This window comes from Littorina saxatilis, linkage group LG4, assembly GCF_037325665.1.
Source record: "Littorina saxatilis isolate snail1 linkage group LG4, US_GU_Lsax_2.0, whole genome shotgun sequence".
NCBI lineage: Eukaryota > Metazoa > Mollusca > Gastropoda > Littorinimorpha > Littorinidae > Littorina > Littorina saxatilis.
Window position 1 is genome coordinate 20,471,509 of NC_090248.1, and position 17,449 is coordinate 20,488,957.

The 17,449-nt window shown below is 39.6% G+C and overlaps 1 protein-coding gene across 1 annotated transcript; it reads right to left on the bottom strand.

The window, feature by feature from the left end:
- Positions 1-2,874: 2,874 nt before the first annotated feature.
- LOC138965528 (galectin-5-like) lies at positions 2,875-14,363 on the bottom strand. The gene is made up of 3 exons (XM_070337711.1): positions 14,353-14,363; positions 13,851-14,076; positions 2,875-2,994 (listed from the first exon to the last, which is right to left on the bottom strand). Exons 1-3 carry the CDS (start codon positions 14,361-14,363, stop codon positions 2,875-2,877), a joined length of 357 nt encoding a protein of 118 aa, XP_070193812.1.
- Positions 14,364-17,449: the final 3,086 nt, after the last annotated feature.

The window sequence follows — 17,449 nt, forward strand, 5'->3', positions numbered from 1 at the left end:
CGTACAAAACACAAATACGAATGGGGAAAACGACGAGTCAACAAATGCTCGACTTCGAAAACCTGGGCACGGGCCAGTTATGTTGGCAGTTTTCACGCCTCTATTTTGTTAGCCTTGTGGCGGAGTGTTAAGACGTTTGCCTCCAAAGCCGGCGGTCTCGAGTTCGAGTCCTCAAAGACTTTTGTAAAACATGATTTTTCTACTTTTTTTTCTTCTTATCTGAACTCTATATTCTTGTATTTTATTCCTTTTACTTATCCCAAAGGTTTTGAATCGTGTATTGAAAATCGAATATAGCGCGTGAGTGCCCTTGAACAGCTTTCCCACAATCCCGTATACTATTTACACCCCCGGTATAGGGGTGTGTATAGGTTTCACTGGATGTGTTTGTTTGTTTGTTTGTTTGTGTGTTTGTGTTCGCATATAGATCTCAAGAATGAACGGACCGATCGTCACCAAACTTGGTGAACAGGTTCTATACATTCCTGAGACGGTCCTTACAAAAATTGGGACCAGTCAAACACACGGTTAGGGAGTTATTGGTGGATTAAGATTAAGAGTGACATATTAATGGTCAAAGGGAAATAACCTTCTCAGTTGGTGGCAGTGAGAATGGTTATTTCGCTTTGACCAACAGGGGTGTTTTTCCTACCTCGACGTACCCTTTCGCAATGGACCCTGTGTTTACATTCTGACTTCTGACTTCTGACTTTTGACTTTTGACTTTTGACTTCTGACTTCTGACTTTTGACTTTTGACTTCTGACTTTCCCTCTTCTGACTTCTGACTTCTGACTTCTCACTTCTCACTTCTGACTTTCTCTCTTCTGACTTCTGACTTCTGACTTCTGACTTTTGACTTTTGACTTCTGACTTTTGACTTTTGACTTCTGACTTTCTCTCTGTCTCTCTGTCTCTCTGTCTCTGTCTCTCTGTCTCTGTCTCTCTCTTTCACTCTCTCTCTCTCTCTCTCTCTCTCTCTCTCTCTCTCTCTCTCCGCATGTAATAAAGTTCTGAGAGACTTATAGAGGGACATATTAATGGTCAAAGGGAAATAACCTTCTCAGTCGGTTTTTACACAAAATGCGGTCAGTAGGTGTTACAGAAAGAGTTATATTGATTTGTCTTTTTCTCCGCCTGTCTCTTTGTCCACTCAATCAACTTATTTTAACCACACTTGTTAGCAGTGCCTTCTCAGTTGGTGGCAGTGAGAATGGTAAGGACGGGGGTGTTTTTCCTACCTCGGAGGAATTTCTTGTTTTAGTACGGGATATCCCCAAGAAAAGGTCAAAGAACATATGTATCACCGCGTGTTGACTGCTGGTAATAGTAGTTAAATACTTCTAGTATAATAGACTTCTGGTACACTGGTTTGCGCACGGCACTGGGAGAGCATAGCCAGCGACGATGCGGGCGACTGCGCGACACGCTGTCAAAATTTATTTATACACCCTACACCGAAAATGTTTCCCACGATATTGACACGTGCCAAAGCCAGCGAACCTTGTTCTGTAAAATGTTAGATTCACAAATATAGTATTTGTATTGATGATAAATATTGGGTACTTGCTAGTAAAAGTACAGACGAAGAAAGGTTAAAACTGCTTCTATAGAAAACTTTTTACACAATATATATCCCACCAACATTTTATTGTGTAAAATGAAAATAAAAGATAATAATGTATGCAGTATATCATGTAAAGATTATGATTGTATTGAGAGAGAAAAAAAATGGAAATGTAAAAAATTGAAATTGTTTTGGGATTATGTCGGCAGTGTTGTATTTGTTAATACAGGAATTCAGATGTGGAAGGAGCAGTGAATGCAGAAACGGGGCGTTGTGAGAGCATATACCGGGACAAGGAACAGGGGTTAGGACAGCAACAACAAAACACAAAAATATGTATTATGTTATTACTGTTAATTCTCAGGTTTACATTGTGAATTAGTGTTATTATTTGTTAATAGTTACGTTATTATTTGTTGCTAGTTACCATACCTTAATAGTGTGTGTGTGTGTGTGTGTGTGTGTGTGTGTGTGTGTGTGTGTGTGTGTGTGTGTGTGTGTGTGCGTGCGTGTGTACGTGAGTGCGTGCGCGCGTGCTTACGTACGTGCGTGCGTGCGTGTGTGTGTGTGTGTGTGTGTGTGTGTGTGTGTGTGTGTGTGTGTGTGTGTGTGTGTGTGTGTGTAAACAGCATGGGAACATGATCATATGGATGTCGCAAATATTGTCACCTGCTGCCACAGCAGTAATGTTTAACACACTATTCATTTTTATCCAAAAATAAGTGTTAATATGTTGTGCCACAGAACAATATTTCAGTCTCATGTACAGTCAAACATACAGATACCAAGTGTGTTATATAATCCTATTGTTTGATTGATTAAAAGAGCACGATATAGGGTCTTCCCAAACATTAACAAATATAAATAAAGATTTTTTTTTAAAGTAACAAAGGTTTTGTAAGTATCAATGCAAACAATTTCATTTCTGTTCTTCAATTGCAAGCCATCAGAAATTCGTGTAATCATTCAAAACACCTATTGAACAGCAGTTGTGTTCAGTTGTATAACAGTTCACTTTTCGAAGAACTAGTTTTGTTTGAATGTATGAATATAAATGAAGATATTGTAATGAATTTTACTTCTTTGTTTGGCAAATGTAAACAAACTGTGGCAAGGTGATCTACACACCTCTTAAGTATAGCTTTAAAACATTTTCAGGGCCTGCTTCCCGCGTTGAAACAGATCAGTGACGGTTAGTGTGACTGTGTGGGCGAGAAGGAGGGTACCGTTAATGGGTTTCCGTGGAACAAAGAATTGAGCGGAGACTTCCTTCTTTGTGGACTTAAGCGTGACTTGACTGGTGCTCCTCTAGCCACACCACAGATCCATGAAGGACATGAGGACATCAACTTCTATTTCGATGTTGGTGATGGTGTTGATGTCGCGGATGAGTGTCACATTGGCGTAGAAATTGCCATCCACGTACAACTAAAAAAAATCAGAACATAAATTGAGTCATGCATCTTTGGAACACACATTGTGTGATTCCATTTTGCAAAATGATAACTTGTTTGAAAGTAAACCTATTTCATCCGGCTCCTAAGTAAGAGAAGGCATCTCGACTGTAGAAGAAACAAGTCGCGTGAAGCGATATAAACACATTTAGTCAATCTGTAGGTATCAAACCAAAAGATAAACACCCAAAAAACCAGTCATCGACGAGACTACATTCAGATAGTCTCGGCTAAACTTCCCCGAACACCGAGACGGGTCACGCTCGTCTCCGCGAAGCATCCGAACATTATACTCGACCTATTTTCTTTAATTCTCAGCGCGTTTTTCAAGTAAACATAACATATCTATATTTATCCTACATACCTGAGAGAGACACTCGTGAGATAACAATCGTTCAAATAACACGTGTGTAAGCATATATATCATGGAAATGATGTCATGTCAAGCAAGTCTGGCAGGGACCTGTTTTTCCACTGCTTGTGATGCCAAAGTCACCGAGACAAACGTTATTATAGAAAACAAAAATTGCGCTCGCTAATTACCCTCGATGAATTTTTAGAACTAACTCCTCACGCCACACTCTCAGAGTGATGTTTATTTGCTTTGACGTAATAGATTGCACGAGGCTTTAGAAGAGATCGAGGTTCCAAAACAAGCGTCTTCAATTTAGCTGCCTCGACTGCAGGACATTTTCAGTAAAATACACGTAAGTACAGTATGTAGGATAAACAGAATACTACATGGCTTGCTGTTTCGTACTAGATTTACACTCGTTGCTTTTTCAAATAGTGAACAGTTCGCTTTCGCTCGCGGTTCAATATTTTAAAAAAAACACTCTCGTAAACCTGATACGACACAGCATGCCATGTAGTATTCTCTATATATTTGAATTCAGGAGAAAACGAGGAATACAATGCAATAATGCAAACTAATTAACTTATTTTTAAGCTTCTGAGCTGAAATGCAATACCAAAGTCCGGACTGAGTCAAACATTGCTTGACCAAAATGTCACTCAAATTGGTTAGAAAATGAGGGCGTGACAGTGCCGCCTCAACAATCACAAAAAGCCGAATATGACGTCATCAAAGACATTTATTGAAAAAATGAAATAAACGTCTGGGGATATTATACCCAGGAACTCTCATGTCAAGTTTCATGAAGATAGGTCCAGTAGTTTTGTCTGAATCGCTCCACACACACACACACACACACACACACACACACACACACACACACACACACACACACACACACACACACCACGACCCTCGTCTCGATTCCCCGTCTATGTTAAAACATTTAGTCAAAACTTGACTAAATGTAAAAAGAACTAACAAATGTTCATCCACACATCTATCCCTCTGTATAATCTCTCCTAATGGACACACTTTTTGGATATTTTTTTTACAGGGTTCACATGACCGTCACTTAAATAAGGGTACCCCTAAAATCGGCGTGATAAAAAGGTACCAATTAAATAATCGACGAAAATTGAGAATAGTCACAACTTGGCAACGTTGATACACGAGCAGAAAGTCGAATTAATTATCTATCCAGAACAGGTTGTTTTGTTTAGTTATCTTGCGTATATCCTGTGTTATGTCATTCCTACTGATACAGGTGTCGATCGCATGAGTTGTGTGCGTCACTTATGTTGGATACCATGACAAAAAGCCCAAATCCACGCCACACAAACTCATAGTTATTTGTCAACAATCCTATGATGTTTTTTTAAAACTTGTTCCGGAATATTGTACACGTTCAAAAAATAGCGTAACGATCAAAAAGAAGAACGTCCCGCATCCTGCAAGTGTTAGAGCAATCCACTGGGTCATTGCTGAAATACAGTGCTTTTTTGTCATGGTACTCCGCAAGTTGAGTCCGTTAAATGGCATGGAACATTTGAATGAAATGACACGGGAATGATTGATTTAGCTGGGGTTGGGAAGGTGTTGTAATTCTTCAAGTGTGCAAAGTTTATCTTCAAAGACAAGAATAGATATACTCATGAACTCGACCCTGAAAACATTTTGACATTTAACAGATTCTCATGTCAATTTAACGAATTAACAAACAACGCATTTTCTGGATGAGGCTGGAGCCTATATACCTCTTCTAAAAGTCCTAAAAAGTGGTCAAGTGCAATAAAACGACGTTTTCAGAACGTTTTCAGAACTAAATGTGTCATGCTTCATTCTTGCTAAAACAAGTTTTATTCCCCCCTCTGCTTCTTTCTCTCTGTAAGCTTATAGGGCTAGTTATTTTTCGGTAACTTACCCAGCAACCAAAATCACTTACCCAACAACAGGACTGAATCCTCGATAACACACAGGTTTAGGAGCTAGACTTTGTGGGATCTACTTTTGCGATTGAAAAGTTCCGAACGCTCTAATGTACGAAATATACATCCCTAGAGCAAACAATACAAACATACCGCATTTAAATTAACAAATTCAGGCTTGAACACATGAATCTCCGTGTAAAATCTATAAGTTCGCTTGTTTTCTGAATCTAGATCTGCCGTGCACAAACGTTCAACACAAGCAAATTCCCAAGGCAAAATAACTCTCATACGTTATATATAGCGACAAGAGCAGTTTTCCTTTCAAATTTCTTTTCACTCGGTTTCTTCGACAAAAACTGCAATCCGACGGTCAGTTTTCAACAATATTTCATTTTATAAACAGATCACACACAACCAAATGCACACATCTCATCAATTTAAAGAACATAAAGCGGTTTCATACACTATTTTGCCCCAGAAAACTTAACTTCATACAGTTTTTAACGTTGGAACACGGGTGCAAAAATTTGTCTGCTAGTCCCATTCTACGAAAGAACATATCCTAAGTAATACCAAAACATGAACAGAACACACAATATCTGCATTTACCGCCACAGCAGAATAACAACATATCTGTGTACTTGATTTTAGTCCAAAACAGGGAAACTGACAAGAAGTGTTAACAGAATGGAATGATTTGCACGGAACTATACAACCGCGCATTAATCGATCGCCTGCGCAGGTTGACTGGTTGAGTGAATAGCAATAGGATTTGATCACACTTTTGCACAAAACTCCTCTTTTGTTTGAATAACTGAAGAAAGGAGGAATAAAGAGGTTACATGCCGAGTCTCAGTGATTATTAAAAGTAATGGTCTCAGTTCGCGGTCATGAAAAAGCTCGCTGAAGCTCGCATTTTTCATGATCCGCGAACTTCGACCATTATTTTTAATAATCACTGAGACTCGGCATGTAACCTCTACGTATTTCTTGACTGCTAATCGATATGTAAACACACGGATAGCATCACAATGAAGTAAGAGCTCCGATGTGCATGTATTAGATTAAAATAATTATGTCGTATCAACCCGATTATTTTATAAATGTATAACTGGAAGCGGCCGGTGATTACTGTCATAAAATACCTAATGCTGCATCAGCCACCTCGAGACATGGATGGCTTGCTTGGTTGTCAGTGACCCTGTACTAATAAAAGAAAAGAGGGAACCCTCTTGAACTCGGCACAAGAAAGCCCTCCGAGGAAAGTTGTTGATTTTTTGTGACAAGACACTGGCCTCGGAAAACTTAATAAAGCGAACACTGGTTTGGCTGTCTTGCAGGTGCATTTTCTTAAGGGCAAAGATGGCACGGATATTAAGATTAGGTTCTTTGGCAAACTTTTCAATTCATATTTTAAGGTTCTTGATACAAATCATCAACAAAGGTATTTTTGGTCCTCAAAAGTGATATTTGAATGAATTATGGGTCAAAATGGACTACTTTTGTGGCTTTTAGGGATAATCATAAAACATGTAGCTTTTGGGACCCATTCATCTTCCAGAACATTAAAGATTGAACTTCGATGTATGTTTTGTCCAACTCAAAACAGGTCCCTAGATGCAACAACAGAGGAATTTCTTAATATTTAAGAACAGATTTTGTTTCCTGGGTAGATATCATAGGCACAAAATAAAGTTTAAACAAGTCACGTGAAGCTGTCGGCATCAAAGTAACAGATTAACACCAACAAACAGTCGTCGCCGCGACTATATTTCAGATAGTCTCGACTAACCACACACGGGTCACGCTCGTCGCCGCGTAGCATGCAAACGTAGTACTAATTAGGCCTACTTAAACCTATTTTCTGTAATTCTGAGCACATTTTTAGAGTAAACATGACATATCTATATATTTTTGAATTCAGGAGAAGATGGGGAATACAACGCAATCAATGTTAAATCTGTTTGCGAAAAATCGATTTTAATGACAACTTTAATGAGCAAACTCATTAATTAATTGTTAAGCCTCCAAACTGAAATGCAATATCAATATCAATATATCAATACCATATATTATAAGACTTATTACCAGCCTGCCTCATGCGTGCAGACTCAGTGCAACGTGACGAGCAATTTTTGTTTTTGGAATGCCGCAGTGGTTCGATTGCCCTAGCCTAGCAGACGACATAAACCCCGCTCAGCAAACTAACATGTTGGGCAAATGTGAACGAAAAAACGATGGGGATATAATACGTGTAGGGTTCAGAGCATTCTTAACGTTCATATTTAGTACCAGACTCCCCGATGAGTGAAGATACCACACGAGAAACATGCCACATTTATTTTGAAAATGTGCTATCCGTCGACCTTGGGGGTTAGCCAATTCAAGGGGAGTCACTCTGCACAGTCAATCCGTCGAAGCTCGACTTGAGGTTTCGAATCGCAAATAACTAAGAACACAGTCCTTTCTCCGAGTTCAAATGAGGTCTCTCTGAAAGATCATCACTGTTTAGCTTAACGCTACACTGGAATTTACCAACAGAAATTAAAACAAGAGTTTGCGTGTGATGAAAGCACGACACATGTAGTGACACTTGAGACAGCCCACACAAAAGTAGATCTTCTACGACCTGACCACACAGTTATGCCTATTCAAATGCGCGTAGCAAAATGTGCGTGTTGTATCTTCTTTTTTCTCTGGCGGTACCGACAATATCGTTATTGAAACAATCCCCGTGCACTAAGGGATTTATAGAGCAAATCTCAAAAATAATTATTGAACTCAGCGCTATGCGCTTCGTTCAATAATGAATTTTCTTGATTTGCTCTATAAATCCCTTAGTGCACTGGGATGTCTCAATAACTTGAATTATAATTACTAATTTTCTTGAATAGATTGAGTTTTGGCTAGCCCAGACAAAATATGAATACTCAGACACTTGCGTGACCTCATTTCTGACACTATGACATCATAACATGATGTCATCACCAATAGTCTAGCCAAGACTTATAAAAAACAGACACTAAGCTGTGACCAAATCAAACAATGACATCATAGCTTGATGACCTCAAGACTTATTTTCTTGATAGCTCAGTGGATATTTCAGGATTAAAAATCTTCTCCAGCAAACATGTTCATGCTGTGACGCTGAAATGTCTGCTGATTATCAACACCTACAATTGTATGAAATTTGGAGGCTTTTGCTCCCAAAATAACTGAGAAAATATCAACGTAAAGTTTTTACGAACATGACCCCGCTGTGACACCAAAATGTGACGGGGTAAACCAAACTAGGGTCATGGTGACACATTATCAAACCCTTGAAGCGTTCAAAGCTCTAGCTTCAAAAACGCCTGAAATAACGTCAATGTGAAATTATTATGAAACTAACATGACCCCGTTGTGACTCCAAAATTTGACAAGGGTCAACCAATCTGGGGTCACTTCATGAGATCATCAAACCCTAAAAGTGTGCAAAGTTTCAGTTTCAGGTCTAGCTTGAAAAACATCCGAGATAACCTCAACGTTAGAGGCACAGTCAGCCTCCCGTAAACCATCACAGACACGTACTGTCAGGCTTTTACACACAGTACAAACACCCTTTCATTTAAAACACTCACCGCTTGCGAACATCGGAGGTGCCCTCCGTAAAAAGCGAGCAATTTTCAAAGAATTTATTTTTTCGTGGTTTATCTTACCCCTGAGCCATTGTGAACCCGTGTGATCCAGTTGCTTTTTTTCACAATTTAGTCCTCAGTTTGTGATTTCAATGCGACTCGCTGTAAGCTTATCTGCAATAGCACGTTATTGTGTACCTCTGAATCTAAAACGCAACAAACGGCTGCGAGTCACACGAACTGGCGGTGGCGGTTGCCGTTCAAAAGAACTGGCGCTATATGCAGAACCATCGTCTGCTACGCGAAACACGTTTTGCGTAACACGTTTCCGGGCTTTTCTTTTTTCAAACTTTCAACACTTCCAATTGTACTGATCTTGTCTTGAGGAAAAAAGATTTCTTTTGTGATTTAAGAATGTTTGTGTAACAAGCTGTCAATTTATTATTGAGATTTTAAAAGCTAGGTCTAGCGCCAAAACGAGGCGTCCGATTGTGGTACTGAACAATGCGGCTGGCCACGCAAAAATAAAATCTTTGAAAATTGCTCGCTCTTTACGGAGGTCACCTGGGGTGTTCTCAAGCGGTGAGTGTTTAAACGAAAGGGTGTTTGTATTTTGTGTAAAAGCCTGACAGTGTCTGTGATGGTTTACGGGAGGCTGACTGTGCCTTTCAGTTTTTTGTCCACGGACGGACGGCCAGACATACGGACGGACACATTATATAAATCCCAAGACACCAATTACTCAGGTGAGCCAAAAAAACAACAGATGTTAGGACTACATTTTCATTTTTCTTCTCTTGTCGAAAAAGCTTAGTTAGATACTGATTTTGCTGCTGAAATTGATCCGGACACGATTATTTTGTTCAAGAGTTACTCGCCTTGAACCCTACATATAGTGACTTTTGACCCAATGCTGCCGTGTCGGAGACGTTTCCAGATTAAATATTAACAGCTATGCTTAATTGTAATGCATCAACGGCACATTATGAATAGTTAACAAATGCCGAAACTTGTCAGCAGTACTTAACTTAACGAGATTGTCTTAGAATGACTTGAAATTAGCTGAATGCGTGACTGTAAACGTACGACAGGGGCTTCGACAACTAGAGTTTTCCCCCTCAATTTGTTTTTAATTTTTCAAACTAATACATGTATACAGTTTTAATCGGAAGTAAATAAAACATGTTATAGTGCATCCTAATAGGGGAAGGGCCCCTAATATGGACCACTTTTTGTTAACTAGCTTGTTTTTTTGCAAAGCCGTTTCATTTTGTGTTTGGTAGTTGTTCTCTCTTTCGTAAATCTTGAAGACTAATTAGAGAGAACTAGCTTTTACAGTCATTCACTAAAAATAAAATACAGAAAAAAAATCACAACTGGTCCATATTAGGGGCCTGGGCGCTTAATATGGACCAGTGATGAGACCTTCGAGAATCACTGTAAAAAGCCCTGTTTTCTTCAAAAAAACATGATACAACTTGCAACTTACCATGCAAGTCAGCCAAATTGAAATATGCTTCAGATTTACAGGTTTGGATTCGACGAGAACTGTATTTGAAACACAAGAGGAAACTGTTTAAAACAAATTAAAAACAGAGAGAAAATAATGTCACCGTCACAAATCATTACTCGGCAGAGAAGAACGATTTTATGAGTGTTTGTTTGTTGGTCGTCTTCCACATCAGAACAAGATAATGTGAGTTTTAGTCACAAACTACGTGATTTCTCTGAGAAAACTGGCTTTAATAAGCGGCGGGTTGGTTTTATTAACCGGCTTTCTCTAATACATAAGATATAGTGATAAATCCGGACCGTCTGAAATCGGCTTTTATAAGCGGCTGGCTCTATTAACCGCGGTTTTATTAAGCGGCGTCCACTGTATTCTGTTTCTGAGTGTTATTTTGTAATTGTTTGGTAAAACGTCATATGAAATTGTTGTCCTAGTTGATCGAGTGTACATTTATCGTTTGAATCGCATTTCGTCATTTATATTTAGAAAATAATGAAGGTGTTACGTAGGGACTGGGTGGCCGAGTGGTAACGCACTTGCGCTCGGAATCGAGAGGTTGCGTGTTCGACCCTGGGTCAGGCCGCTATTTTCTCCCCCCTTTCCTAACCTAGGTGGTGAGTTCAAGTGCTAGTCTTTCGGATGAGACGAAAAACCGAGGTCCCTTCGTGTACACTACATTGGGGTGTGCACGTAAAAGATCCCACGATTGACAAAAGGGTCTTTCCTGGCAAAATTGTATAGGCATAGATAAAAATGTCCACCAAAATAACCGTGTGACTTGGAATAATAGGCCGTGAAAAGTAGGATATGCGCCGAAATGGCTGCGATCTGCTGGCCGATGTGAATGCGTGATGTATTGTGTAAAAAAAATTCCATCTCACACGGCATAAATAAATCCCTGCGCCTTGAATAAAAATTGAAAAGAAAAAAAATCCCTGCGCTTAGAACTGTACCCACGGAATACGCGCGATATAAGCCTCATATTGATTGATTACGTTTTAGAAAGGCGACGAAGATGAACTTATATAGCTATTCTGATGAACACGTGGGGGAATTCGGGGGCTGTGATTGGATAGTCTCTTCCTATCATCAAAGCATATTGCTGCCGAAGTCGGCCATTTTACTCAATATCCAAAAGCATATTGAGTAAAATGGCATCCAAAAGCATATTGAGTAAAATGGCCGACGCATGGTTCTGGTTTACACATCTGCACCACGCGGCGATGTTTCTATCGACAACAGCATACACTGACAACTTGAAATTCTTCTCGGGAATGTTTTTCAGCTTTACAAACTTGAAATTCTTCTCGGGAATGTTTTTAAGCTAAGTTACAAATGTCGATAGCAAATTTCCAGAAGCTGCAATCTGAAGCGACCTATCTCTGATTCTAGCAGACGATCTCTCCAATGTTTAACACAAAATCAGCAAACTCTCCTGTCACATAGAACGTCCATTGTATAGTGCAATGTTGAAATGAAGTTACTGGTCTGAAACATTTAGTCGTTTCTTCTGAGACAATCCTTGTTCTCTTATCATCTGCAGATTTACCGCAGTCTTCACCACGCGAATTCCCAACAGAAGTCAGACTTTCGAACATACAATATACGTAGGCAAGCATGATACGTCATGACGTCATATGATTCCTAGCATATTGACGTAATGCTAAACATCCGGTTATCTCGAGTTTTCTCCGTAATACATGTCCGTGGGTTTTTCAATGTTCGGTTATTTCCGTGGCTTCATGCGGAAAGGGAACCATCGTCTGCACTCAACGAAATGGACCATTCTGGTACTTGTTGCTGACAAAAACATGATTTTAACACAGAATTTAATGTCAGAATAGCTATATAATCGCTATTGTGTTTTCATCGTAGCAATAGGGTCCGATATTTAGACTCGAACAAGTATAATGCGACTCGTCTTCGACTCGTCGGCATTATACTTGTCTCGTCTAAATATCGGGCCCTATTGCTACGCTGAAAACACAATAGCTGGTAATATTATTTTTGCAACCAAACCTGGGAAAACAACAAACACTAGCGTCGGTAACCATGACATACGCTCAAGTAACCATGGAATATACGCAGTATTCACTTCCTCAGGTAACAGAGGCAAAGAAGCAGGTCATGGGATGAGTGTTGTTATTCTATTTTTCTGTGGAACTGTAGCTCGTTCAGCTACACTCCTCATTTACGTCGGAAGTAAGCCCGTGAAAATGGAATCTAGCAACCTTTATATAAGCATGTGCGTAACGTTAAAGTAAAATAAGAACAAAACAAACACAAAACCTAGCATGCACGTCTGTGTTTCCTAGTTGTAAAATGACTATTGCGAAGCAATAATTCGTGGTAACAGCATTCACTATAACATTAATACCGCGGATATTACTTCCTACTGCTTCCTTTCGAGAATATGTGATAGGGTGAACTGTCACCAGTGTAAGTTTTGTGCTGAAGAGAAGTAAAACAGAGCTTGGAATCTTAATTTGTATTTCGTTTAGGTAAATAAGAGTAAGAGTTCTAACTCGGTTGTCATTGTCCAGTTAGAAGCAAGTACCTTTAACTCTTTGAAGTAGACCGACCCCTTGGGTCCGGGGCAAGACGGGGTGGCGTGCAGGTGGCCATTACGCATTGTGCCGCCGGCCTGGCGTTATATTTCGGAGGGAACCGGGATTGTCGAGTGTGTGTCATTTCTTTTGATACGGGTGAATCGGAGATGCCAGCTAAGTAGCTGGGAGGTTTTAGTCTCTTACTCCCCCCCCCTCCCCCCTTCCCTCCCCTTCCTCTTGTCTTTACTGAACCAATGAAACACGTTATCTGTTTTAGCATATAAACACTTCATGTCCCTAATAGGCTCTAGTTCCTGTGAGGACGTAAAACTCAAGTAACCAACCAACGTTATCTGTTTGGGATGTTGTGTTACTATTGGTTACTAAGATTTTGATTGGATGGCTGTTTTCCTAGCTAAATTCTGATTGAGTTTGTCCATGCTAGAATGTGAGAAAGAGAACTTTGAGAGACGCAAAGAGTGTAGACGTGTTTTTGTAGTGTGCTCCACTAACTGACGAGATGTATTCAACTTTATATGTTGTGGCTTGTGGCCACCCGGCTTCGGTTGGGTCGGCGGAGAGGAGGAGGGAAGAGAGAGACAGGAATAAAGAATACCATGCCAGTTATATCTTCTGCTGTTGTCGCATCTGTTGTGGACGGAATGGAGAGAGAAAGACGTGTATGTCTTTGTGTCCGTGAGTGATAGTCCAGTGAGTCCGGCCCTAACACATTCCCATCATAACAACAAATCATCATCGATTAAAGTTTCCATCTTTTTGGAACCTGTTCACAATGGCTGATCAGTAATCGATTGTGTTTCCAAGTCGTTCCTTGAACCTGGTTACATATGGTAGGGTGCTAACTCACCTCGAAGCTATGGGAACCAGTTGCCGTGACCTTCAGATTGAACTGTTGACCGTTAGCGAAGGGAAACGTAGGGTCAGGGTCTTGCAGTCTCTTGTAGATCTCCCAACTTCCTTGCACATTGAATTTGAAGCTGAGAAAGGTTGTCTTGCGCCAGCCATTTTCGTCGAATCTTGGGTTCAAGTGCAACACGATGTTACCGGAGCTGTCCAAAAAGTTGATGCTAAACCTGCAGCAAACAAACTTGGCGTGTTAATGTGTTAGAATGTAAACTTTGTGAGTACTTGTATCAATTAATAGACATTTTCCGGAAATAACTCTGTTAGGATTTACAAGCGGAAGGGAGTTGCGTCCCACCGCAGACAAACAACCTTAACAGGAAGCACGGACGTTGTCGAACGGGAAGCACATGGAGACCAGTTTAAACAACTACCGCAGCAAATAATTGACTCCGATGAGTATGTTATGCAGTGTCCGAGAGAAAATGTAAGTTTTACGCCCTCACGACAAAGCCATTAGGGGCATGTTACAGGGGAAAACCCGGCTTTGTATAAAATAAAATAAAATAAAAATGCAGGGGGGGGGGGGGGGGGGAGGGGGGGCAACAAGGAAACAAGGCTCGCCTTCTGCAGAAGGCGGCACTCAATTGTTTAACTTTCTTGCTGAAACAAATCAAGAAAATAAATAAGTTGGGCGTTAGATGCTATTATTACCACTAGTCTGGTTTGGAACACTCCATGTTCTGTCCTGTATTGTGTGCTCATACAATGTTTGTTGTACTTTGTCCATTCGCTCGTTTGTGTTCTCTTCATTTGCTCGTTTGTTTTATCGTTGTGCGCTCATTTCTTTTATCTTAGTTTGCTCACGATTGAGTGAGCGACTTTCTGGATTGAAAAATATTTGTACATTTACTGTTTTAATCGGGGATTTTACAAAATTCCTAAAAGTTCCCGGAAATTTGTAAATCACGAGTTGTTTATGCTCTTTTTATATTTAGTTTTGGTGATTGTACTAACCAGGAAAAGTGATTCCATGAAATGAAATTCGTCATTTTCTTACAAGTTCTAGGAAATTTGTAACATTTTCTGACTTTTCAATGCTGTTTTGATGACTTTACTGAACAAGGAAAGCGGATCCTAGTAAATGTGTCTACTTTTAAGATTCCTTTAAAAGCTCATAACAAACAAATTGAAGAAAAATATTGATCGTTGCATTGGTGATACCCAAGATACCCTGGTGTGATAGCACAAAGGGACCTGGAAAGCAACATCTACAGGATCTAAGATATGATGATAAAACATCAAACGTCGGAATAGGCTAAATTGAACAATCAGGGTTTATTCCCTTAAATGTTGTGGTAAAAATAAATCATAGTTGATGAATAAAGCAAACATCCTAGACTCATTTTTAAGCAGTAACCAGACTGAATAAAGAGACCATTGAAGATGTGCACTGTGTGTCAACTGATTCCGTTCATACACCGGATTTTTCCGTTCATCCGCAGGATGTTTCCGTTCATACAGCCTCATTTTTGGCACCTAATTGCTTGGGGAAAAAACGTGGCGGTAAGTCGTGTGGGCAGCGCGCTTTTGTGATATTGCAAGAATAAGGGGTGCATTTGAATTTCACGCATTTGAAAAATGTTTTCGTCTTCCCGCATTTGATTTTCCCGCATTTGGTGGTTTGAATTTCACGCATGTGAGCTTTTGAAAGTCACGCATGTGAGCTTTTGAAAATCACGCATGTAGTGTATGCGTTGGGGTGTGTGTATATGAGATAGAGTTGCTCGTGACCGATGATGAGTCTCAATTCACCTTGAAATTAGTTGAAACATTTAAGTTTTCTATTAGATGACATATCAAAACAGTGGAGGCGAATTCAGTAATAGAGCTGCCTTGTTTTGTTTAGCGTGTGCGGCTGACAAAACAAGCCCCTGCTCGTCAACCGTTAAACGGTTTGTCTTTCGCCCCTAGCCTGCAGGCGAGTTGCCGTTGTTTATCTCTGGTGGCCACTGTTTATAATTCAGAATCTCGGAACCGAGTCTCAGTAAAAACTCTTGGAGAAGTCTGCAAAGCGAAGACCAGAGCAATTTTGCAATGTATATGGGGGTTTTGCAGACGACATTTTGAAGCATACGCGTTGCCATGACTGCATCGAAATGTTGTATTAAAAACTTCGATAAAGTATCTCAGTTGCACATTTTAGCAAGGTCAATCATAATGCTAATTTAAAATCGCTTCAAGCACTTATTGATTAAAACCAAAACTGTGAAATATAATCTGCTAACACTTTCTTTTATCTATTTAGAGAGTATTGCCAGGATGGTCACGTGCTTCCGTCTTAAATAAACGGGATTATGTATGGATGAATCATTGCATTCAAGTGGCTGTAACACAGGCTAAATAGCAATCTGTTTAACAGAGCTAAATATATCAATAAGCACTGCCTGTAAAGCACACAATCATTCCCCCCCCCTCCCCAGCCCCCCAAACAGATTTAAAAAAATAAAAGAAGATGATTTTAGAAACTGACAGCAGCCGGGGGGGGGGGTTTAGAGATTGGAATATAATTATAATTGGATAGATGCGCCGCACTGCCAAGAAAAGTGTACAGTGTATCTGTGTTAAAATTGTCAAAATGGAGTTCCAACTTATCATCAGTGATCAGACATAATCATATGTACTATGTAGATAGATGATCAATGTAGGCTATATTATATCTCTGTTATCATGCACTACTGACCGTCAACAACACAAATACTTGCTGAATATAATATCTCTATTTGAAAGCATATCCAAAGAAACCTTTTGTCTCTGTTGATAAATATCGAAGTTCATCAAGTTGCATTATCTTTACTCTAGACTTGTATTTCTCTGTCAGAGCACAGTATCGTCTGCTACAGACACCCAGCAGTAAGAAAGCATAGGCTCTAGCTGAATACATTTTATTTTTTTTCTCGTCAAAAGTAAAAAATACATTCATTCGTAAAGAAGAACTAGGGTTTTGATGAAAAGGTTAGTCAGTGTAATATCATATATATATACCAATAGATTAAGGAAGATTTTTAAGAAAGTGCTGATTGTGTTTTTTGTAGTTATCGCGAGTTCCGACAGTAGCGGCTCGGTTACTGCGGACCAGCATAGAGCGATTCAGACTAAACTACTGGGCCGATCTTTATGAAATTTGACATGAGAGTTCCTGGGTATGGTATCCCCGGGCGTTTTTTTCATTTTTTCGATAAATACCTTTGATGACGTCATATCCGGCTTTTTGTAAAAGTTGAGGCGGCACTGTCACACCCTCATGTTTTCATTAAATGTTGATTGAAATTTTGGCAAAGCAATCTTCGACGAAGGCCGGGGTTTGGTATTGCCTTTCAGCTTGGTGGCTTAAAAACTAATGAGTGAGTTTGGTCATTAAAAATCGGAAACTTGTAATTAAAATTATTTTTTATTAAACGATCCAAAAACAATTTCATCTTATTCTTCGTCATTTCCTGATTCCTAAAACATATAAATATGTTATATTCGGATTAAAAACAAGCTCTGAAAATTAAAAAATATAAAAATTATGATGAAAATTAAATTTCCGAAATCGTTTTA